The 24,920-nt window shown below is 39.0% G+C and overlaps 1 protein-coding gene across 1 annotated transcript; it reads left to right on the top strand.

Moving 5' to 3' along the window:
* Positions 1–295: 295 nt before the first annotated feature.
* Positions 296–24,597, top strand: LOC105443368. Its single transcript, XM_030988474.1, has 11 exons — positions 296–859; positions 1,224–1,415; positions 3,149–3,306; positions 4,292–4,392; positions 4,851–4,985; positions 6,179–6,382; positions 7,985–8,226; positions 8,701–8,835; positions 19,337–19,499; positions 20,560–20,677; positions 23,919–24,597. Exons 1-11 carry the CDS (start codon positions 485–487, stop codon positions 24,175–24,177), a joined length of 2,082 nt encoding a protein of 693 aa, XP_030844334.1. The 5' UTR covers positions 296–484; the 3' UTR covers positions 24,178–24,597.
* The last annotated feature ends 323 nt before the right edge of the window (positions 24,598–24,920 follow it).

Raw genomic sequence — 24,920 nt, forward strand, 5'->3', positions numbered from 1 at the left:
ACACGGTGCTGCTCGGAATGGTCATCTTGATACCACCCAATATCTGATCAGTCAAGGAGCTGAGGTGAACGAGGGAAACAATGACGGTGGCACTGCATTACACGGTGCTGCTCGGAATGGTCATCTTGATACCACCCAATATCTGATCAGTCAAGGAGCTGAGGTGAATGAAGGAGATTTTGACGATGCGACTGCATTACACTTGGCTGCTCTGAATGGTCATCTTAATGTCACCCAATATCTGGTCAGTCAAGGAGCTGAGGTGAATCAGGGAGATAATGACGGTGTGACTGCATTACACAGGGCTACTCAGAATGGTCATCTTGATACCACCCAATATCTGATCAGTCAAGGAGCTGACGTGAACAAGGGAAAGGAGGATGGTTGGACTGCATTACACAGTGCTGCTGAGAATGGGCATCTCGATGTCATTAAACATCTCATCAGCCAAGGAGCTGAGGTAAATAAGGGAGATAATAACGGTATGTTGGCCTTACACAGTGCTGCTCACCGTTGTCACCTTGAAGTCACCAAGCATCTCATCAGTCAAGGAGCTGAAGTGAATAGGGGAGATAATGACGGTATATCTGCATTACACTTCGCTGCTGATGAGGGTCATCTTGATGTCACTAAATATCTCATCAGTCAAGGAGCTGAAGTGAATAAGGGAAATAATGATGGTATGACCCCTCTACACCATGCTGTTCAGAATGGGAACCTTGATGTCGTTAAAGTCCTTCTGGCAGGAGGAGCACTCTCTGACACGGGAGACATTAATGGGCACACACCTCTACAATTGTCTTCATTCCTCGGGTACCAAAGCATCGCTGATCTCTTTATGGACCGTTTAAATTCCAAGGTAAAAATAATTAAAAAACACTTGATGTAGGAGTTTTCTTCCTTGATGTATTCAATACATGCATGTATAATAACAAGTACTGAAATTCAATTAAGTAAATATTAGGCATAGGCTACCTATCATTTTATTTTCAGATTTGACCAATTCGATTTTGTATCACCAATACGTACTTATATCACCAGTTATACTCCAATGCTGTTTTTTTAAATATTTTACAGACAAGTTACAATGTGTGCTTAAAACGTATTCGAAATATTTGGTTGAATTGATCACATGGTAGTACTTATGTTTACAGTAAATTGGCTTTCCTAGCATAACAAAAATCAATCTCAAGTTTTCATGCTTCGTATTGTCTTATATCCAGCTCGCCCAGAATAATTTAACTGATATCCATCTTGCCATACAACATGGTCACACGACCATCATTGAGAAGTTAGTTTCTGAGGGAGCTGATCTCAATGTCCAGTCAACTGACGGCCAGACGAGTCTGCATGAAGCCATTAAACTCTGCTATAAGAGCGTGAACATTGTGCAAAATACTGACACTCTGAGAAAGGTGAGTCATACTCCAAAAACTGAAATAATTGGTAGAACGCTCATCTCTATTCACATTCACATATCGACGTGGGCCGTCAAACGCGCTGGGGATATGCTCGAGTGCACATGCCGCCACATTGCTTAGTCCCGTCTTTTAAGCTATCAAACCCCATACCAGTTGACCAAGCGCATATTGACACAGTTCAATTCTATTTCGACCTTCTCAAAATGCCATCATCTTAGATTCCCTTTCAATTTTGAAGAAGGCTGTCATGTTTCAATTAATGATGTGTGTTTAATGATGTGTGTTATCTTATAGCATACGAGATACAAAAAGTAGAATTTTAGTTCTCTTTCAAGACCAAAATTTTTTTTTTTTAAAGAAGAAATTCTTCAGACATCCTCTTTCAAGCTTTTTTGTTAGTGGAAAATTATTTATTTATTTACTTTAAAAAGGGTTTATTGATAAGAAATATTATATTGACTGCTTTTAGAGGCATTGCTGTTTCTGTAGGCTCAAATTACCCGCGGCGCGCCGAGGGGTCTTGGCAGGATGCAACGTCCCCGAGAGCCAGTATAAAAACAGACCTGTCTCGGATATCAAAGCAGTCCATATACCTTTTATATACCGAATTTATATTTTAAAAAATCTACACAGAATTCTTAAATCTGTGACATTGTCTGTTAATCTTCGTTAGAAAGTTGCTTGAATGTTACGATCATTCGGGAATCGCACACACTAAGCGACCAAACGAAAAGAGGCACACATTGTATGTATCCAACCTCGCACACACTTTTTACACGTGAACCTATGGGGATCTCAGCAACATTTAACGTTTCCGCCCCCGTTGGGCATATTTTAAAACACTATTGACCGTTAGGCGGGTATGGCTAAAATTACGACTCCAATATCGACCAATCAGATGGCTAGATTTCTAAAGAGAGGTTTATCGATAAGAATATGTTTTAAAACGATTAAACAGATATGAAAATATTAAGATCACAATAACGACATTTTACTAAACAATTGTAGGAATTACGTCGTTTGAAAATACGCGGATTACAATATTTTAAATAGATTGAATTCACCCCACAGAGAGAATAAAAATTGAGAGAGAAAGAGAGAGAGAGAGAGAAAAGGGATATGTTGAGAAGTAGAGATTGATAGATTTAAAGAACAAATTAGAAAGAGAGGGTAACGAGAGAAGACAACGGGAAATAAAAGAAGAGGCAAATGAGAAAGAAGGAGGGAAATAAGAATTAAAAGAAAGGGAGAAAGAATGGATAGAGTAGTAGAAGAGACTATTAATATCTATAATAATAACTATAATTTCGAACACGTATGAGCCTTCTACGTATCCTTTTAGTTCTGTGGTCATACCCTACTAACACCAACGAGATTAACACCAGACCGGTGAGAGTCTAAACAAGAAATTAACATTACGGCCAAATATCGGTCAGTTCTGGAGTCAACATGGAGTCGTTTTGGCAGAGTCACTGACTTATACTGCTCTTCTAGGTTATACGTGACTCCAGGAATCTGATACTCGTAATTGGCCCGAGAAATATGTATGTCAGTGTTTGGGCGAATGTGTGTGTATGTTGGGAAATTTACAACGAAAATAGTGATTTCCACTGCTTTAATTCCAAGAGGCATCGTTAAACTATGTGTATGATGCTTATCCAACCTAACTATTGATAGACGATACTGTTCTAATAAAAGAAATGAATATATATGTTTGTATGTTTCAGATCTCTGATGATTTTTTCAAAGGCGAACTATCTCCTGAGAAGGCCTTGGTGTTTTATCTTCTAGAGAATGGAGCCAAGTTAGACGTGAAGGATGGGACAGGCAAGCTACCAATCCAATATGCCAAGGACGAAGTGATCAAACAAATGATTTTGTCTAGGTGATTCTTTCAGGTCTAAGAAAATGACATTGTCCTAATCAGCCATGTTACTGAAGACCAGGGATTTATCAAAACGCAAATAAATAATTCGTATTTCCATTTTGCTCCTTTAAAATTAGGTAACGGAATGACATTCTCAAAATGGAAAAGTCCACTAAGTGTTATTGTAAATCTTAAAAATTGATCATATCGTGTTTGTGTTGTTCGGACAATAAAATAAAAGTGTACATTATGCGACAAATGTGAAGATTTGGAATACATATCATCATAAAAATTGCTATTAGAACTGTTATTTAATCAGTTAAGTAGCAGCTACATGTAAACAACAATAGCATTTGATTCATTGTAACGTGTTTATCTGAAACGGAGTCTTGGGTTTTCTCAAATTGAAAGATAATTCGCTACACGTTAATGTGTACATTGTACATGACCTTCAACGTTAATTAAATTTCCAGTTAACAATTGAATTAGTTTTGTCATCATTGAAATATGTGAAAAATTAATTTGTCCCGATGAATGTTTCTTGAGAATATGACATAATAAAGCTTACATCTACTAAGTATTTAACAAATCCCCCAATTCAACCAGTCCTCTTTCTCATTCTTAAGTAACGAAAAAAACACCAAATACATCAAATTTACAAGAGATATGAATAACCTGGTGGTTAACTGTATTTCATTTCATTTTCATTTTTATTTTTTCATTTTCCAAAAAATACAATATATAATAACGAATACAATGTAAAATGTATACAAAACATAGTTACATTTGTAATGAACTAATCTTAATAGTAATTTATACATTTGAGGAAGACATAAATTGAAATTTTAAATTTAACTGCATTTAAATTTTGAGGAAATGGAGAGGTCCACTGAAAAGCAGAACTTGTAAATTGTGGACCCCTCAGATAATAATGAGTGTGAAAAGGGTATGGAATACATAATCAATTATGTATAATGTTTGTTTATTTGTATTTTTCTAACAGAGAAACTACGGAGGCCGAGAAGAACGATTTTGACAATCTTCCGGAAAAGGCGCAAAGTGACGCCGGAACAGACAGTGTAGAGCCAATAGACCACGCCTTAGGTGAGATACGTTTTATACATCTGAGGCAGGCGAATGTCTTTATGCACGAACACATAGGTATATTCACCTCCAGAGTAAGAATTTGGCGATTCACTTTATTTTGATAAAGATCTGAGGTCATGAAGTATGGAAACTTACCAAACTTTGTTCAAGTGTTCTTTATGAATAATCGTTCATGTAGATCATCGTTTGGGTGAGGTTATGTTCTATGGTAGTATGGTCAGCAGTGATGATAATGATCCTGATTATAAAAAAAAGCATAAATCGTCCTTGTTTTCACGAAGTGACGGTAGTGAGGAAAATCGTCACGCAAAGTGAATGCAATTTTTTTCACTACCGTCACTTCGTGAAAACAGCGACGAAATATCTTATAAATGATATGGGATGTTCTTCACTGTGTGGTTTGTGTCAAGTAACTCGAGTCCTTAATATTACCTTTTTCCATTTCCAAAATGCAGGTAGATTGACAGGACTAGATTTTCCTCCGAAAATAGAAGCAGCGCAAGGGCCCTCAGGAGTACAGACCATGACACAGGAGCCTACATTAACCATTGACCAGCCCCTTCTAGATGATAAGTCCTCCAAGAACCAAGGTAATGTGGCGAGTGGAGGTAACCAAATTGTCGGCTTATTCAAGTGCGTTGCCATTCAATGAGACAGTTTTCGATAGAGAACTTCAAAACAAGTATCTAAACTTGACACTGCATCGTCAAAACGCGTTGGTATGGTGAGAGTATGGTCGTTTTTTGAATTTGGTCGAAGATAAATTATGAAAACAGGACAAATAGACAAAATGTTGTTGACTTGATTTGTCCACTGGCCTTAACTGAGACATCAGCATATAATGTTCTGCTCCTTTACCTAATTAAGGTTATATATCATTTCGTTGTCAAGAAATGGGTTCATTACCCTTGGTAAAGATTCAAGACAAAAGTTTCAGAAGTACATTGTACGGAGAAGGAATTAAGATTTTATGTTAGTTACTAAGTGGCTTTAGACCAAGAAATTATGGGTTCTCCTTCAAAACATTAGGTAACCTGCATACAAGCATTTTGCAAACATTCAACATCCGCCATGAGGTCTAAAGTTTTTTTTGCCAGGTCCATAGTTATATTATTTGTATTCCTTTATTCCAACAAAAAATTGTATTTCAAATACAAATACAACCACGAACAGATACATAACACTGGTACCAAAAATGAACACAATGAAACCGTACAGTATGATACATGAATTATATGAATAACATTGTAAACTCATGATACAATATTGCCCAATGATTGGGGCACACTTACGAACTCACCGCACCTTCATTTGTTTTGGTGTGCGCATATGTGTGTGTTTGGTCTGAGGATAAGGATTGTAGTAATGAGTAGGATAATAGTGTCGATGATGATTATGATGACAGTGATGCTGATACCTCAGTCACACCGACGAGACCAATACCAGACCGATGACAAACCGAACAAACGATGACATTACACCCAATGGCTAAAAATAGGTCAGTTTGGAGTCGGTCTTTTGAAAGGTCTGCCGGTGTGACTAAGGTATGATGGTGGTAGTGGTGATGATTTTGACGGGTGGTGGTGGTGGTGGTGCTGGTGTTGGTGAAGATGATGATAATGATGATGTGGCAATGATTGATGATGGTTATGATTTTTGTGATGATGGTGATGGTGATAATCGTACAACTCTTGAAAACATGTTGGTCAAGTAGATTATACAATCTGTTACAGTTGAGAAAATTAACAAACTTGCACATCTTACCAACCTTTATTTTCTTCAGTTGGCAAGAAAGTCCACTGGGATTTTTTGACAGACAGTCCTCAAGAACTTACTCTTCAAGATAATGAAGTAGTAATATCATGCGGCATCAGATTCTCGCCTTCTGGAGTCAAGCTCAGCGAAACTATCAAGGTCACTTTGGACCATAATGCACATTTCACCAATCCAAGACGAGCAGAGATCGTCTTCTACACCCGCAACAAAGGTCTGGGGCAACTATCGTGACAAAAGCTCCTGCGACAAAAATTGTTCCGATCTTTATTTCTTCAAAGTTATAGGCATTTGGGTTGGGTAGCAATTGGGTTCCAGATTAGATCTGCTTGATAGTGTTAGGGTCAGGTGTTGTGTTAACTCCATTGTTAAAGTTAAGGATTCGTGTATTGAAGGAAATTGAAGCGGAGCAATAGTCGCAGGAGCAAGTATCATATCCAATTTACCGCAGCTCAAATGCCTTTTTCATGTAACAAACAATTTTGACAAACAAATATAACAATGAATATAAGTAAAATTATCGTTAAATTTCAAAATGGGTAGAATACATGTTATCTTCAGGTTCCTCTTTTTATTTTATTTTCATTTAATTCAGTAAACTTAGTTATAGCTTATTTATGGACCAGAAGATGATCTTTTAGGAACATGGGACATATGACCCTATCATCACCCCTCTCCTCCCCCTAAAAACAATAATAGGGGGAATAGAAACAAGAAAAGTAATTGGCTGATGACCCTTGTTCAACTCCATAGTAAAAGTTAATGCATATTTGTCGTTATGCTGTCTCTCAATAATGTGTTGGATTATATATATTTAATGTAAATAGCTTCACCATTAATATAGAATATGTCCCCCCAAAACCACTTACACTGTCGCTCATAAAGGTGGAATATTTTAGTTTCACCCCAATTTTCTAGATAATAGTATACATTCTCAGATTTTATTGAATAATAATTTGCCAATGTGTGTTTTGCGTGACTGCTAAAGCATGTGTATGCTACTATGCTTATCAACTAGGGGACCTACGTCCTCAAGTCATAAATGACAGTAATGAGGATTAATGCCCCACAAAAGGGCACTAATAAAGCACATCGACACGGTTTTGATCATGGGGCCTCACAGTTACGAGGCCATTATTTTGTCACTGAACCATGACTGTACGCAGCGGGGGCTAGGGTAGGGGGCAGTTTCCATAAATGAAACAAACACTGAAAATGCAATAAATTTTCAATAATTTATTGCATTTTACCCCGGCCCCTAACATAACAAAATCATCTGGACGGCCATGCATTATGGCTCAAGGCATGGGCCACAGAAGATTTGTTTATGTTGGGAACCGGGGTAAAATGCAATAAATTATTGAAAATTTATTGCATTTTCTGTGTTTGTTTTTAATTTACGGAAATTACCCCCTACCCTAGCCCCCGCTGCGTACAGTCATGGTTCAGTGACAAAGCAATGACCTCGTAACTGTGAGGCCCCAGGATCAAAACCGTGTCGATGTGCTTTATAAGTGCCCTTTTGTGGGGCATTAATCCTCATTACTGTCATTTATGACTTAAGGGCATAGGTCCCCTAGTTGATAAGCATAGTAGCATACACATGCTTTAGCAGTCACGCAAAACACACATTGGCAAACTATCATTCAATAAAATCTGAGATTGTATACTATTATCTAGATCTATTATTTTTAAATTAATTTAAAAATAATTCCATAAATTGGGATAAAAAAAAATATTCCACCTTTATGAGCGACAGTGTATGTACAAGTCTCTTGTAGATCGAATATTTATATTATAATTCTCGTTGTTATAGACTCCACAACTTTCGTGAGAATTCCCGCATCCACTGACGGTTGTCCACGTTGTGACGTCAGATCAAAGGACTTGGATTTCTATGTGGATCATTTCAGTGATTGGTGGATTGTGGCCTTAATCAAACGGTACTTCGTCGGAAAGAGGGTCGAGTGCACGCCATATATACGACCACCTGTCACGAAAGGCTTCACGCACTTAGTGCTACTCTGCATATATGACGATCTCTTGGATGTTATTGAGGTGAGACAGAGATAAGGGCAATGGGCCGTTGTAGGTAGGTTTGGATCGGCGGTGGGGGGGGGGGGGTGATGGGTGGTGTGTCGGAGCAAATATTCCAGCTAGTGAGTCGAAAATTTAACAACGTGTCATTAAGGAGGGTCCTCAAATTTTAGCATTTGCTGCCAGATATTTTACACAATTTAAGGCAAAAACGAGACAAAAAATTATAATTCCCCCCTAAATTTCTCTCTATAAAAAAAGGGAAGTTAACACATTTCCTGCTATGTTATGATTTTATGATGTCACTGAATTAGTTGCTGGGGGGGGGGGGGGCATTTGCCTTTTGTATTACTTAATATGTAATTTATATCCTAGAAATGTAAACAGAATTTTTTTTTTTTTTTTTATACCTATATATCTATATATACAAAGAAAGAGATTGAGGGGGAGGGTGGGTGGTCTTCTTTACCATAAATTATATTTTTGCTCCAACAGAAAACAAACACAAATATGAAGGAGTACAGAATGCTCTATCCGCCCCAGCAAATGTTCGTAGAATGGAGGTGTGGTGATATCAATATCGCGTTGTTCGATGGCTCAATGGAAAAAGGAAGGACAATTGGCAGAAAGGTATGTTCTGTATTTCCAAGCGAGGATTATCAAAGAAAATAGGCCATTTTTGTAATGTCATGAAATTCAATGCAGAAGCCTAATGTTCGTCCTACTAACCGACAGTTGAAGTACGAATTCGCATTCTGACTACTGAAATATTATTATTCGTTACATCTGGATGAAATAATTTATGACGAGGCACTTATCAAAGGTACGTGAATCGAATTTAATGAATTAGGAAAATGGTCAACTGTAAGAATTTTATTGCATTGGCGACTTTCGTCAATGAATTATCTTCGTTCGCGTTCTGAATTCTTATTGCATTGACGACTCGTCGTCAATGTCTTGTTTCCGTTCTGCATTCTTATTCTTCTTCTTTGTCGTCTTCTTCTTGATCTTTTGCCAAAAATCCCATTCGTTTTGCACGCAGTGCTTGTTCTTCCTATCTAGGTTTTTTTTCTCTATCTATACTTTCTGAAATCTAATCTAAGTCATCTAAATCTTAGTTTTCCGAAATCACTCAGGCATAACCGTCCAGGCGCCATTTTGTCAATTTCTGGTCAATCGTAAGGCCGTTCTTTCTTCCTTCCTATCTCAACTTTCCTAGATCCTACAGACTTTCAAAAAATTCCTTTTGATAGTCCAAGAGATTTTCTTCCATCTGCGATGCATAACCTGCTTTTAAAATGCAATCTTCGTACTCGAAATTCAAATCTGAATCGAATCTTTTAAAAATGTTCTTAACAAAAACTAACACCTAAAACCCGTCAATGGCCAAAATTTTCTCATATTAATTCTGTTTTGTCTCAAATTCGTACAGTTTTTTCATCCTATCATTTTACATAGCCATCTATAATTTCATGCGCATGTAGTTTAATACGCATAATAAAAATAGCGTCCTCTTTAGTTAAAATAATACATGTAGCTTTCTTTCTGTGGCCGTAGCTCCATCGTGTTTGGCCACACCCGTACTTTTGTTGATTTAGATATTTCAAGATTTGCCCTTTCCAGCCAAATAAAAAAATATATACCCTATCACTGACCGACTTTAAAAAACTGCCCTCAAAATTTGCAATGATTTGTCAAGAAAATTGCAAAATAACTTCAACTTGCTATAAAAATGGCGATCTTTACGATCCTACGTCAATGAAACTCAGCAGACAAATATGTATCCATACCCTTGACAACTGTCTGCCAAATATGTTATAATTTCATGACGTCATCGTAAAGTAAAGGCCAAATGTTTTTTCTACTATGCAATACATAACAACCCGTTAATAATGCTTGCAATACATTACGTGTAATAGTTCATGGGCCAAGACCAGAAATTTGGGTTATTGGTACCACTCAAGGTGGCAAGATCTACCTATGCATTTTGAAATGCCCTATATCTATACATAATATTTTGATATGATAGCATTTCCAGACTGGCAGCTTTGTCATATAATCAGCGGTTTCCATGGCAACACTACACTAAAACCGGTATTATTCAAAGAAACAGTTAAAGTCATTTAAAAATTATAAAAACACTTTTGAATGCGTAAAAATGTACAGTTTAGAATAACTCGCCATAAAGGAAAGTAATGAAATGCAAATTATATTACCATCTATAACGGTTGCCATGGTAACAACCCAAGAATAGCCTAAAATCAAGGATTTTAGAGTAATTTCAGTAATATATTACACAATATACTCATTCAAGACAAGTAAAAGTCCCCTTTCCAAAATAATGACACAACTGTATGACTAATACATCATATAAGCCAAGAATATGCTATATAGTACCTTGTCATTGTTACCATGGCAACATGAATTAGAGTTGACAAGATGCCATGTACGGTACTATATGCCATATTTTGGCTATATCTTGGGATTGGAGGGCTGTTGAAAGTTCATTTTGGTGTCTATACCCAGGTTTTCAGGCCCACAGAATAAACGTTGAGAATACCTCACCATGAAGAAAAGTAATGAAATGCAAATTACATTACCATTTATAACGGTTGCCATAGTAACGACCCCAGAATGGCCTAAAATCAAGGATTTTGGCGTATTTTCAGTAACATATTAGACAATACGCCCTTTCAAGACAAGTTAAAGTCCCCTTTCCAATTTAATGAAACAACTATATGACTAATACATCATATAAGCCAAGAATATGCTATTTAGTACCTTCCCATTGTTACCATGGCAACATGAATTAGAGTTAACAAGATGCCCTGTACGGTATTTTGGCTATATCTTGGGGTTGGAGAGGTGTTGAAAGTTCATTTTGGTGTCTTTACCCAGGTTTTCAGGCCCACAGAATAAAAGTTTAGAATACCTCACCATGAAGAAAAGTAATGAAATGCAAATTATATTACCATTTATAACGGTTGCCATAACAACGACCCCATAATAGCCTAAAATCAAGGATTTTGGAGTAATTTCAGTAATATATTACACAATATACTTATTCAAGACAAGTTAAAGTCCCCTTTCCAAATTATTGAAAAACTATATGACTAATCTATCATATAAGCCAAGAATATGTTATATAGTACATTCCCATTATTACCATGGCAACATGAATTAGAGTTTACAAGATGCCCTGTACGGTACTATATGCCATATTTTGGCTATATCTTGGGATTGGGGAGGTGTTGAAAGTTCATTTTGGTGTCTATACCCAGGTTTTCAGGCCCACAGAATAAAAGTTTAGAATACCTCACCATGAAGAAAAGTAATGAAATGCAAATTATATTACCATTTATAACGGTTGCCATAACAACGACCCCATAATAGCCTAAAATCAAGGATTTTGGAGTAATTTCAGTAATATATTACACAATATACTCATTCAAGACAAGTTAAAGTCCCCTTTCCAAATTATTGAAAAACTATATGACTAATCTATCATATAAGCCAAGAATATGTTATATAGTACATTCCCATTATTACCATGGCAACATGAATTAGAGTTAACAAGATGCCCTGTACGGTACTATATGCCATATTTTGGCTATATCTTGGGATTGGAGAGCTGTTGAAAGTTCATGTCTATACCCAGGTTTTCAGGCACAGGGAACACAGCTAAAGCTTTATTTGGGACATTACATAGGACATCATACATTTGCATAAAATCAGAGCAAAATGAACATAAAAGTATTCTGCAACTGCATATTACAAGCTGTTTCTTAGGGTTTAGAAAGATATAACATTGTCATGACTACATTAGATGCTAGAAAACTTCATTTGATTGTATGCAATGCTGGAACCAGCACAGATTCATCACATTAATGACCATTTGCTTGCTATTGTATCAAAACTGTCCCGAAGAATACTACAAGCAAAATGAGAATAAATGAGTCAAAGGTAAATATGAATGCCAGAAAATTTGTGTCTGTTTATCAAAACGCCTTCTTTGGGCAGAAATATTACAGGCGGTTTGCACAAAGTCTCAGAAACTATTTTGTCACACCCTCTCTTTCCTATTTTTTGTTTACTCTCTTTGAAAGAAAGGTGTGATTGAATTTAAGTAGTCCATTTAGACACAAATTAATTCACATTCTCAACGCCAGAAAAAAAAAACATGTATATGCCTTTGAAACTTTACATTGATTGTTCGAAATGATGTAACTGATAAAATATATCTAGTACATCTTCGAGTTTAACCTACAAGTGTCCTTTCCATGTGATCCGGAATTTTAAGCCTACCCTAAGTTGTCACCATGACTTTGATAATGGCAGCTTATTTGTCAATTAGATACTGGTGACTTGTGGTAAATAGATCACACACAATCACAGGTCACCGACTCTTCTTTTGTCTGCAACACCTCTCTTTGTTTTCATCCTGAATTGACAAGAGAGAAGAAAGCAACATCTACTACATGTATTTTCATCCTCACTTCGGCAAACTTTCTCAAAGTTACTCCTGCAGTCAACACATTAATAAGGGAACGCCGAAGTTGTTTCCTACATTTCTCTTGGAACAAAATATATTCATCTCACTTTAATTTATCATGATTCTGTGTCTGAATCGTCTACCTTGACTTTTGCCACTTCTTTATCTTCATCATCTTCCTGCTGGTTTGTGAAGGTCTTTAATTTGTACATGTTAGTGCATTTCAATTGGTTCACGAGGCAGGAAGTTTGCAGGCACGGGCACAGTACACTTGCAGGACATCAATTGTAACACAGATTCCGGTGCTGTGCTATCTATTCTATGGACAGATTGCCGTTGCCATCTGTGTTCTACCCACAGGTCGTTGGATCTTTGACTACGGGTTAACTCACAAGGCAGCGTCGCCATATTGCAGCCTGGTACAGTGAGTTCACCCGAAGAACATGCATGCGCAAAGAGTCTTTGCTTGGAGGTAGCTGGCTGGATTCTACCTCTCCTCCTTTTGCAAAGAAGAGGTGGTAGCGGAGTTCATTGATCCATGCCTCATCAGATTGTGGATGTGAATGCATACATTTCGACACACAAACTCTTGTATCTTTTCTATTAGGGTTGTTGAAACATCCCATTCTTCACCAACATGCTTAAAGTCAGGAGCTTAAGTGCAACCAGCTTTCCACGTCCTGCAAACGCAATATGTCGCAGCCAGTAAAGGCAGGCGTTAGAGCTTAGCAGACATCTTCACCCAAAAAGCTTGCAGTTTGCAAACATAAATGTACCCGATGCGGTTCTTTGTCCAGCCAGATTTCTCAGAAAGCATGTCAGTTTCTTGCTACAGTAGCTGTCCCATTGCGCCGGATAAGCCTACCGTGTGCCACCGTGTGGTAAATTGTGTGTGGTCGATGGAAAACGATGAGGGCACACCGCGGGGCTTTGAGTGATCGGTGAACATGCACGGTAAAGGCCCGTTAGTGGCCACAGAGACCAGCCGAGAACCTGCAAAAGTTCAGCAAAAGTTATGGGCATGCCCAGAACTTTCGCCGTGTGGGCACAAGCGGAGGCACACAGTGAGAACCCGGTATGAGGACTATAAAGAGGACGGTATAAGGACGGTGGGCTGGTACGAGGCAATCATGGACCCGTTCGTGGGGCAGTGAGAACGGTGACGTGACGATGTGACATATTTTGTCCAACGGGCTGTTACTGTATACCAGCCTGGTGTGCACAGCCCCTCCCCAGTTTCGAAGTACCCCAGAAGTGCCCCTTTGTACATAGGAAAATTGCCCCTTTTACTTTGACAAGTGCACCTATTACTTTATTAAAGTGCCCCTTTGTAGGTGCCTTTTTTTGTTGCCCCCCCCCCCCTCTAATTTGTTCGTCGCTCTGCCGCCCCTGCTTCCATGTGTAGGCATTATGAAGAATTATGAAGATTTATGATGAATTTTTGAGAAGAACAATGAGGACGTCTGTGAACTTGAGAAATGAAGTGTGACCGGTAGCTAGGGTGAGTGTCCAGCTTTCATATACCGTGTGTGACGTCTCCATGCAAGGCCAAGCGAATGTTCAGCGAATGGCCCTTATGGTTGCGTTCCGGGTGGTAAGCAGCCGGTACCCACCCGGTGGGGCTCTGGTGAGACCCGGCGAGGGAAAGGCCAACACGGTGACACTAGCTGGCACGAGCACGCTGTAAGTAGGGACCAGTATGCATACGGAATGGAAACGATGAGGGCACAGTGGAAAAATGTAACACCATGGGACAGCACGATAATATAGACACAGATTACCAGCACATCTGTGTCTTCGGCTGTGGTTATGGATCTGTATCCATCCTCCGCAGCATGCCATGCATGGAGAAGCATTCGTGTGTCATCTTCCTCTTGTGTTGTCTTCAGAGTTATGATTTCTTCATAGTGCTTCTCCACTTGTGACATAAAGTTACCTATCATGAAGCTTCTCCCTCTCTGCAGGCTGCTTCCACTGATCGACCAAAAATTTAATCTAGGCTTATTTTTGTTTTCAAGGTTTCTTCAGAATTTTTTCCGCTGCAAAATGTTGTGACAAGGTGCAATGTTCTTCCACTGTGTTTAAGCGGTGGAACCTCTGTTGTATTTCTCAGCATTCTTGATGGACTCATCACTGTAGACATCGAACACGATATCAGTCCTGGCACTATCAGTGCCTTCGTGCAGAGCTATCGTCAGTGCAGCATCTGTTAGATGTGCGAATGACTTGCCATCCCCTTTGAGTCTATGTACAAGGCTCATTCTATCAATGATACAAAATGAAGACTTCGGAGTGAGATCTGCTGGTGACACAATTTTCTCCAGCTCTGTTTGTCTTGCGCAGAGAGCAATGCTGTTGCCAGTTACCACGGTATTGGTCCGAGTGGGCGTGCTAGAACCTCTCTAATAGACAGCGCTCTGCTGTGAGCAATGATGATCATGCATGCGCCCAAAGAGGTTTCGGTCTGCCTTCACGATTACCTGATTCCCTTTAGCTTTGTAACCAGCCTGCTTTTTATTGATGTTCTTCTTCTTATCGAGTTACTACACAAGTCCCGTCCAGTGGTCCACACAGGCTTTGGCACGGCAATTAACGGCTTCCAGGTCATCTTGGGTGCATGGCTCTGGCAGGAGTGGGCAGACTAGCAGGTGTTCCATTGTCTGTTCCTGGCCGCATTCACATGCCGTTTGTTCGTCTCCTAGACCCCACCTCTGCATTAGGACTCTGCATCGACCGTAGCCAGTTCTTAGGCGGTTGAGGCTAAGCCAGGTAGGCCAAGTCTCACTGGAGCCGGTTGCGAGGGATTCCTTCGGGCTGAGGGAGAGTTTATGTGGAGTGGTCTGAAGGTGGTTAGACCACAAAGTCATCCTTTGGTTGTGAGGGCTAGTATTAAGAGGCTTTACCGAGTGCAGAAAGCTGTGTCTGGATTTGAGCTGCTTGCCCACTGGCTGTTGTTCGAAGAGTGGGTGGAGTGGATTGTTGGGACAAGACCAACCTTCTGACGTGTGGAGGGGCAATACCGCAGAGCAGGTAGATGTCTTCTACTTTAGTTGGCCTATATAAGGCATCCAGTGATCGCTCTGCAAGATGAATTTAGAGCTGGGTCAATCTTGGGTGCATGGGCCGACCTACTCCATACTGGTGATGCATACTCCGCAGCAGAGAAGCAAAGCGCGAGGGCTGTCGTCCGGATTGTTCTGGCATCAGTCCCCCAGTTGGTATTGGCTAGCTTCTTGAGGATGCTGTTGCGGGCTCCAACTTTTGCCTTTGTGTTGGCAATGTGGTTCTTGTAGGTAAGGGAGCGATCGAGTGTGACGCCTATGTAGACTGGGCTGGGAGTGTGCTACAGCCTTTTCCCATACCAGCTGATCCTTAGTTGATGGTTAGCATCCCTGTTTTTGAGGTGGAATGCGCTTATCTGAGTTTTATCAGGGTTAGCTCTCAGGTGGTTGGTCGCATAGTATGGGATGAGACCGGCCAGGGCATCACTGAGGGACTCCTCCAACTTCACAAAAGATTGGTTCTGGGTGGCGATGCAGAGATCATCGGCGTAGAGGAAGCTCCTGGTGTTTGGGTGGATCGGTTGGTCATTCGTGTACACGTTAAAGAGTAACGGTGCAAGCACACTTCCTTGTGGTAGGCCATTTTTCTGTCTGCGCCATCTGCTGCGATTCCCATTGAGAACCAATTATTGATTATTGATGTTGAGGAAGGTCTTCAGGCTCTCTTTTTTTCATCTTGTCATGAAAGTTTACCATGGGTTGCTCTTTTTCCAAACAATCTTTTCGGTATGCTTCTTTTCCAACTTTGTGAACTTTCAGCAGGTCTTTGGCACTATCTTGTGGGGCCGGGATACAGTAGACAAGTTGACAGGTCCGGATGATTGAAGTGCTGTAAACTGTTTCTGCTGACCATGTCTCTCAACTCCCTCAAATAATATGAACTCCTGACCTTCTGTACTCAGATGTCAGCTCCTGGTTTTAGGCTGAACCTTTTGTCCCCCCACTCCAGTGGTCTGTGTGTCCTTGTTGATGGTTTCTTCAATTTTCTGGTCGACTGGGATTCTGCCAAAGACGTCCTACCAAGTTGTACAGAAAATCTCTGGCCCTGCATGAATTGTTCATGCACATCTGGGTGATCAATTGGCCAGCCGGGACATTTGTACATAATAACTATAGTAGGGAAGAAAGCGTGCTTAGTTCAGTTTGTCGTCGGCGAAGCACCAGGGAATCATTGCACGAATGAAAGCGAGGTGTAGCACCCATGCAGACACCCTCTCTAGATGCCCTAACCAGACCTAGCATAACCTCGACGATGTCCACATACATCCAGAAGGCCGAGAGGGTCCCATTCTCCCGTATCAGGTAATCAAGGTAGACATCAAACAGCTTAAAGATATGGGCTCAAGAACTGGTTCTCAATCATCTCACAGCCAGCAGCTTGAGAAACATATTGACATAGGCTGTTCACGACTCTAAGGCTTTCTTCCAGGTGAACCTGGTCATCAGTGTGGTTAGTTTCTAGACAGGGTAGGAAGCCTTTCAACGCCTGTCGCATAAATTATGCCTCGTACAACAACTTGACTGCACAGTTGTACTTGCAGCATTCCATCACTCCAGCTACAGAGCCAATATCAGTGACACCTGACTCTACACATAGGTCCCTCAGTCAAGCATCTTGAAACATCTTCTCAATGGGTGACCACAGTGTGCATATGCCAAGAGATATACATCCCAGGGACTTCACAGTTTTTATACAATAACAAATAAATGGTCATTAATATGATGAATCTGTGCTGGTTCCAACATTGCATACAATCAAATGAAGTTTTCTAGCATCTAATGTAGTCATCCCAATGTTATATCTTTCTAAACCCTAAGAAACAGCTTGTAATATACAGTGGCAGACTACATTTATGGTCATTTTGCTCTGATTTTATGCAAATGTATGAAAAATAGCAGTGATGTCCTATGTTAATGTCCAAAATAATGCTTTAGCTGTGTTCCCTGTGCCTGAAAACCTGGGTATAGACACCAAAATGAACTTTCAACACCTCTCCAATCCCAAGATATAGCCAAAATATGGCATATAGTACCGTACAGGGCATCTTGTTAACTCTAATTCATGTTGCCATGGTAACAATGGGAAGGTACTATATAGCATATTCTTGGCTTATATGATGTATTAGTCATATAGTTGTTTCATTAAATTGGAAAGGGGACTTTAACTTGTCTTGAAAGGGCGTATTGTCTAATATGTTACTGAAAATACGCCAAAATCCTTGATTTTAGGCCATTCTGGGGTCGTTACTATGGCAACCGTTATAAATGGTAATGTAATTTGCATTTCATTACTTTTCTTTATGGTGAGGTATTCTAAACTTTTATTCTGTGGGCCTGAAAACCTGGATATAGACACCAAAATGAACTTTCAACAGCTCTCCAATGCCAAAATATAGCCAAAATATGGCATATAGTACCGTACAGGGCATCTTGTTAACTCTAATTCATGTTGCCATGGTAACAATGGGAAGGTACTAAATAGCATATTCTTGGCTTATATGATGTATTAGTCATACAGTTGTTTCATTAAATTGGAAAGGGGACTTTAACTTGTCTTGAAAGGGCATATTGTCTAATATGTTACTGAAATTACTCAAAAATCCTTGATTTTAGGCCATTCTGGGGTCGTTACTATGGCAACCGTTATAAATGGTAATGTAATTTGCATTTCATTACTTTTCTTTATGGTGAGGTATTCTAAACTTTTATTCTGTGGGCCTGAAAACCTGGATATAGACACCAAAATGAACTTTCAACAGCTCTCCAATGCCAAAATATAGCCAAAATATGGCATATAGTACCGTACAGGGCATCTTGTTAACTCTAATTCATGTTGCCATGGTAACAATGGGAAGGTACTAAATAGCATATTCTTGGCTTATATGATGTATTAGTCATACAGTTGTTTCATTAAATTGGAAAGGGGACTTTAACTTGTCTTGAAAGGGCATATTGTCTAATATGTTACTGAAATTACTCTAAAATCCTTGATTTTAGGCTATTCTGGGGTCGTTACCATGGCAACTGTTATAAATGGTAATGTAATTTGCATTTCATTACTTTCCTTTATGGCGAGGTATTCTAAACTGTATATTTTTACGCATTCAAAAGTGTTTTTAAAATTTTTAAATGACTTTAACTGTTTCTTTGAATAATACCGGTTTTAGTGTAGTGTTGCCATGGAAACTGCTGATTATATGACTAAGCTGTACATTCGGAAATGCTATCATAACTTTTTACACGTATATATACCCACCAAACAAAAAAAAAATACAAAGGTTTTGCCACCTCTGGTGGTACCAATATCTGGTCTGGCCCATGGACTATAAAGCAATGGTGTCAAACTGGCCGCAATGAACTGCCTTTTCAAATGATACCAAATACGGTATCATTTTTTTTTTAAATCAGATGTGGAAATAAAACTTGAACTTGAACTCTTTTTCGCCTTCTTATTTTCCTTTATATACCTATTCATGAGTATTTGATTTATATAACATTTACACAAATTCTTGTTTCATGTAGAGTGTGTGGTAATGTTTTAACCGACAGATCTGAATTTCTTCTTCTTTTAAAATAGATACTAGGTACAAGGGAAATGAACCTCGTTAAAAGTAAACAATTCTCCTTTGAAGTGGAGCCACTCGAGTCGGGGGCAAGCCAAAGGTTTCTCGAATTCACCTTGGATCAAACAGAGTCTACCTTTAACCCTACCCCGATTCATTTCGACTTGAAATATGATGGTATGTATGATGGAGGGACCACAATTAAGCTACACACTTTGTTCTAAAAGTCTAAAAGACTAATAATTACGTGATTTGAAGACAATGACTTGTGGAACTTTGTTGACTTCTGAGAAAAATTACGACCGACAAATGTGCATAATGTACGTGTTTAATTTGAAGTAACTTTTGATCCGTTTAAAATTTGTTTAACAAAATGAATGAGTTCATAAGTTACTTACATGTAACAGCATACATGCTATCTTTAACTTTGCGGATACTATTAAATGTGAATTTCACCTCAATTTAAAGCTATTGACGATCACAATGTTTAAAAAAGGAAATGTGTTGACAAGATAGACTTTTAATGCTGGTAATTAGTCTGTTCTAATTGGGTCCTAGGAGAAATAGAAATGTATAAATCATACTTTATTTTGGTCATATAATGAAGAAAAAAGGAAGAACAATACCCCCAAAAATCTAAATTATGACAAGCAAAGCATAATATTTACATACAAACATGCATAAATAATCTTTATAAGCATAAAACGAGAAAAATTCCGCATTAGCCTTCGCGTAAAACCCGTGATGAATGACTGAATACCGACTATGATGATTAAGGCATATCAAGTATACGAAAGTAAATTTCATTGAGGCACAGGGTATTTCAAACATTATCATAATAGGATAGATTTATTCAAAGTTCAAGATGTATGTGTCATGTGACACATTTTACTTCTTCAACAGTTAATTCTCTCTTATTCGATATCATGACACAAGTATAGAAGAAATCTCAACATGAGTGTTTCTTAAATGGAGTAGTGCCAGTTTAAACAGGCTATAGCTATTCATATATTTCTACAGTACATGAGGCATTGGGAAGAGTGCAGTATCAACTTCTCGAATAATAGAATAAGAAAAAAGTATTTATAAAAGAGTAAATCTTATCAATAATAGTCTTTTAAGTTCTATGCAACAATTGTTTTAAAACCAGCCTAAAACATTAACAAAAATTGACCTGACTTTTAATTAATTTACATATTGATATACAGTTTTCTTTTTATATATTAATGTATGACAGCAACAACAATAACAAGAGTGCCAGCAACACCAACAGTTGAAACAATAGCAGCAGCAGGAGTAGCATCTCTTCCCATACATGCCAGTTTACAAGCAGCAGAGGTGTCAAAGCAATCGGGGTATGTAACCGATCTATAATATATTTGAAAGAGTAGGCTGAGTTCTGGTGAAAATGAAAAGCACTTTGTGAGCTTTCTTAATCTGTGGAAGTCAGTTTGGAGGAATTGCGTAGTAGAAATGTCGCCTGAAATGGATTGCTCTTCAAATGCCCTTTCATTTGAAATATTACTAGAAGTATCAGAAAGTTTTTGATCTCTTGTCTTGAGTGCATAATATATTCACCAAGAATTCGTCAATTTCGTTAGATTTGTATCATTCTTAAACCCCAAAGTATGCACCAATTGATATATACTACATGATCAACCTTTCTCAATTGCTTCACATACTTTCTTTCACATTGTAATATCAAGACTCCATTTAAATGATACATAAAATGGGTTATGAACTAGGTCTTCTTTTAACTTTAATACTAATAAAGATGTATTTCTCTCGCTATATGGCGGAGTTATTTAAGTTATCAACATTTCCAGAAGTGGTCCTAAAATAACATACTTCAAATCAGATACAGAAAAAGGTTAATTTCCAGGGAAGTTCACGAACAAAAGAGTATTATATTCACCTTTATTTTCCAATAGCAAGTAAGTGCTAAAAAGGGTAACCTCTTCACGATTAAAACACATAAGTGAATTCGTACGTACCTGCTTTTGTGAAAGTAGGATACCTTTTGTAGATGTGTACTTAGTACGCTAAAAGATAATGTTACATTTATTGGCCCTTCCTGTACCCGTTTTGTATTTATTACGTAAGAAGGCATATTTTGTGGATACCATTCCTTAAAGTGTGCAAAGAAGGCGGTTATGGTCGCCTCCGCTAACAATCAGGAGGTTTCGTGGTACACCTATTCATTAACTTGCCTCTTAATCCAGGGATTGAAGGTTGGAATCCTATCCCGTCACTAAGGTCCTTTGACAAGTCATTTATTCACATTTTTTCCACTCTCCACCCAGGTGCAAATGGGTACCTGGCAATTGCTAGGTAATAATAAAAGCAGGGCCCCACGAAGCAGTGGCGTAATGAGCAAAAACGTTTGGGGGGGGGGCTGACAAAAAAAAATCCGCATTACCCCACTCTAACATGCAGGCCCCGCTGAACGTTTTTCAAAGTGGGGTCTAGGGGCAAAGCCCCATCAGGGGGTCATTGGGCGGAGCCACCAAAGCTCTATGGGTATGGGCATCAGTGGTGGATCCAAGAGTTTCTTACGGGGGGTGGCATGGGGTGAAATACATGTAAAACCTGATGAAGCGACAGAGCGAGGCTTTAGCGGCGAGGGAGCGGAACGACCAAACGGGGTGGGTCTTTTGACCCCCTCCCAGAGTAGGAAGCATTTGCAAATTAGAACCACATTAGACGCCTTTTCAGGCACTTCCTGGAGTAATATGACATAAAATTGCTTTCTCCTACCCCCTCCAAGAGTAGGAATCTTTTGCAATTTGAGAACCACATTTTGCGCAATAATGTCCACCGGCACTTCCTGGAAGTGAGACGTTGTATATGCTTCGTTGCCGCACAATGCACAAAGACGGTGGTCCGGTACCTCACCAGTTGTACTAAAAATGATATCGAGTGTATAAACTGTGTTGTTATGAGGGGCGTTGCTAGATCTTTTTCAGTGGGGGAGGGGGGAGAGGCCACCGATTACCTCCAAAAAGAGCCACCAATTACCGACAAATATATTAATGCCAATGTCCCAATGTCTACAAATTTAACCATGTAAACCCGGGGCCATGAACTAAGTTATTTTTCAGTTTCCCCCCTCCCGCGCGCGGAAGCTTTGATACTTCATTAAAATATTAGAGAAAGAATACGATCCGTTGTACCGTTCTAGACTTTTATTTGTGTTTCGCCCCTCCCGCGCGAAGCGCGGAAGCTATGACGTTTCATTTATTAGAGAAAGAAGACGATTCATTGTACCGTTCTCGACTCTTAATCCTTGCCTGAATTCATTTTCGCCCATCCCGCGCTTACCGCGGAAGCTTTTACGTTTCATTAAATTATTAGAGAAAGAGGTCGATTCGTCGTACTGTTTTCGACTTACAATCCTTGTCCGAATTCAGTTTCCTCCCTCCCGCGCAAAGCGCGGAAGCTTTGACATTTCATTAGATTATAAGAGAAAGAGACGATTCTTTAAATGATTTTTTTACTCTTAATCTTTGTCTGAATTCAATTCCCCCCCCCCCCCCCTCCCACGCGAAGCGCGGAAGCTTTCGGCGTTTCAGTAAATTATAAGAGAATGAAGACGATTTGTTGTACTGATTTCTACTCTTAATCCTTGCTTTCACATTTCATTAAATTATTTGGAAAAGAAGACGATGCGTTTCCTTAAATTTTTACTCTTAATTTTTGTCTGAATAGAGTTTCCCCCTCCCGCGCGTAGCGCGGAAGCTTTGAGGTGTCATTAAATTATTAGGGAAAGAAGACGATTCGTTGTACTGTTTTCGACACTTAATCCTTGTCTGAATTCAGTTTCCCTCCCTCCCGCGAGATGCACGGAAGCTTTGACGTTTCATTAAATTATCAGAGAAATTGTCTAAATAATTTTTTTCTTTTCTTTGTCCGATAAAAAGTCACAGTTCGTAGGGAGAAAAAAAATTGCCGGTCGACCGACATTAAACATCTCACCAACTTCAAACTTCTAAATTGATATAGTACACGAGCTAGATAGAGCAAGAATACCGACACAGCGGACCCAACACAGCAACATAATTATCTATTCGTATCTTTCTTGCTCCTTCGACGTGGCGACTCCACCCAACATTCCCTTTGCTCTCTTACTCCCACCCCTCTTTTCTAAGGCTCTTAATACCACCCTCTCTCTCTCTCTCCTCTCTTTTGATTGTTTTGTTTTGTTGTTTTCTTATGTTTCCTTTTTCTCCTTTTTTTCTTTCTCCTTTTTTTTTCTCTTTTAATTTCTTTTCTTTCTTTTCCTTTCTTTCCTCTCCTTCCTCTTTTTTTTTCTCCTTCTTTCTTCTCTTCTCTTTCTTTACTTGGTCATGGTTCAATTTTATTTGGGGGGGGGGGGGGGCTGGCGCCCCCCAAGCCCCCCAACCAGTACGCCAGTGCCACGAAGTGTTAATAGTATTGCAGCTGATGAGCTGATCCTAAGTGAACATTCTTTAACATTAATATTATGATCATATTATTATCATTATTAATATCATGATCATCATCATGTGACATATCTTTGACTATGAAGTTACACCACCGACTTCCAAAGATCGTATTAATCGTTTCATTCCTCAGGTTTGATCTCCAATCAGATGCAATATTAGACAGGCTGTCGAAACGCATGCCTGCTGAGAAATACACATCGCTATGCACACATCTTGGCATCGAATACTACGAAGCTGACAAGATCCTAGTTCGAGTTTCCAATGACTACCAGAGAGCTACTAGGTCTTGCTTGGCACAGTGGAAAACAAGGACTGGTGGTGATATGGCCCAACTGAAGACTATTCTTCAGGAGACAGATGTTGGAGATCTAGCAAAATATATTGAATAGTCGTAATAGCTCCAGCAACTCACTTGAAGTAGTGGAAGAAATTAAAACAGAGGCTTAGGTGTGATAATGTATATGCAATATGATATACTTACACGCCAACCTTCCACAGCTAAAAATAAAGGATTCTCCCTCTTTCTCCCTCTTTCTCCTTTTACTCCCTCTCTTTCTCCCTCCCTCTCTCCCTCTCCTGTTAATTCAACAAATTTCTCGATAATAGTTTTTAAACTGACAGTTTGCATGAAGTATGTCCGAAGCCGCAAACGTGGTCATTACTAGAAATAACTAGAAATATCAGAAAGCAAACCCATGATTATGAGAGGGTTCAAAGTATATCTACATAATATTAAAATGTTTGAACAGTGTATGTCTGCCATTCCCGTCTAATTTTTTTTTTAAATGACTTAATATAATAAGGATAATAATAATACAAATAATAAATGAATAAATAAAAGCGCCACAATGTTTACTCGCGTCTTTACTAATCTTTGTGTTATAAGATACATAAATGTGAAGCTTATGAGACTTTTAGTCATCATTGAAGGAAAAAAACGCCTTGGTTTACCCGCGTCATATCAGAACAAGGAATTCTTCTTCCCCTCGAGTCAGTACACAAGCCCGGTCCAGCGGAGGACGCAGAATTTACTTGTAACATACTGCATCCATATCACAAGAAACCCATTTGATTTGCAAGAAGATCAATACATTTTCCTAGTGAAAAAATAAATAAATCAGGCTTAACATTA

This window comes from Strongylocentrotus purpuratus, unplaced genomic scaffold, assembly GCF_000002235.5.
Source record: "Strongylocentrotus purpuratus isolate Spur 01 unplaced genomic scaffold, Spur_5.0 spur5_scaffold_17, whole genome shotgun sequence".
NCBI lineage: Eukaryota > Metazoa > Echinodermata > Echinoidea > Camarodonta > Strongylocentrotidae > Strongylocentrotus > Strongylocentrotus purpuratus.